Raw genomic sequence first — 1,610 nt, 5'->3', positions numbered from 1 at the left:
TTGGAATCAGCTACCAAGACACGTCTCAAAAATTTCATTAAATTCCATTGAAATCCTATTGATAAAACTTGATTTAATTATTAAATTTTTTAAAGGAAAAGAAGGAGGAAAACACCATCAGGAGTTTCACTGCCAGAAAGAAAGTAGACAATGTATGCTAAATCAAGACAAGGGCTATTTTCAGTATAACAAAAATTCCTTGATCTATTCTAAATTTACAAGAATTTTTTTCCAAAACCTTAAAATGTTAAAAATGTGCAATATGGCTTTAAAGTATTAACACATAACTTTTTGAAAACATGATGTTTCTCTTGCTGAAAAGGGATTATGTAATATGCATGAGAAACAGGAAATAATGGGAGAATGATATTGAAAGGACTTGAAACGGGTGAAAACCCATACATCTGAATAAACTAATTTAAGTATAGATATTTTCAATCACTCAACAACACATAAGTAGAAGGAAGATCTTTTGACAACAAAGCTATTATACAAAAAATGAGAGAAACATAATATGTATTGCTACAAAACAGCGATATAAGAAAACAAAAAAATGCACAAAGAAATGACAAGTTGAAACTACAGTAACTTTCTGCTGATCAAATTATCAGTAAATGCTGTAGAGAATTGTTTTTTATAAAGATAATGTTTTTATATTTAGGCAGTGTGAGAACTGTATATATATATATATATATATATATATATATATATATATATATATATATATATATATATATATATATAGAAGAAACTACACAAATATTATCAATTATTTTATAACAATTCACGAATATTATAAACAATATACACACACTTGTTTGTTTTCTCAACATTAATTCACACTTTCAGATTTATCTGGTTTCGATCCAATCAGTTCTTCTTCACGCTTGAGGTCTAACTCAGACTGTAGCTTGGCAAATTTTTCTTTTTCTCTAATTTGTTGTAGTCTTAAAGCTCTATTTGTCAACTTGGTGCTCCTTTCATGTAACTGCTTCATGGCTTTTCTAATTGTTAACAACTTATTTTGATATAAATTCATCTTTTTAAACAATTCTTGAATTTCTGGAGAATGTTGAACATCCGCTAAGTCAATATTTTCATCATGCATTTGAATGATTAACATGTTTTGTTTACTTGTGAGTTCATTTAGCTGCCTCTGTATATTAGTTAGAGATGGCTTATAAATAGAAACAAAACCTTTCGATAGATCATTGATTGCATCATTATAAGGATTCATCTCAATGTTATGATCTGGAATGAATTGAAAACCATAATAAAAACATTCGACAACTGTCACAACAATAACCTCAAAATAACGAAGACTGTACCGAATAAGATAAGGCGCCACATTCAATATGCACAAGGGTGTGCCGAAGAAATTTTTCATATCTATGAGGTGTACTGGTAACATGCTAAATTAAAAATAAGTAGAGAAGTCATTAATATAATAAAATTAAATAAACATTATTGATTATAACGAATTGTTTTTAGAAAAATTGATGTTATTTCAAAATAAAGAATAACTAAATCATTATATTGTATTGTTTATATACAAAACTAATTTATTCGATTTGCGGTGATTATTTCATTGTATCAATTTTTTTCTAAAA

At 27.1% G+C, this 1,610-nt stretch overlaps 1 protein-coding gene across 1 annotated transcript; it reads right to left on the bottom strand.

Annotated features, from left to right (window-relative positions):
* Positions 1–832: 832 nt before the first annotated feature.
* LOC130448254 (biogenesis of lysosome-related organelles complex 1 subunit 6-like) lies at positions 833–1,237 on the bottom strand. Its single transcript, XM_056785536.1, has one exon. The coding sequence runs from the start codon at positions 1,235–1,237 to the stop codon at positions 833–835; it is 405 nt and encodes a 134-aa protein (XP_056641514.1).
* Between the last annotated feature and the right edge of the window lie 373 nt (positions 1,238–1,610).

The sequence above is a fragment of the Diorhabda sublineata genome, chromosome 8 (genome assembly GCF_026230105.1).
Source record: "Diorhabda sublineata isolate icDioSubl1.1 chromosome 8, icDioSubl1.1, whole genome shotgun sequence".
Classification (NCBI taxonomy): Eukaryota; Metazoa; Arthropoda; class Insecta; order Coleoptera; family Chrysomelidae; genus Diorhabda; species Diorhabda sublineata.
The sequence above is the reverse complement of the archived record's forward strand: the minus strand, read 5'-3'. Positions and strand labels throughout refer to the sequence as shown.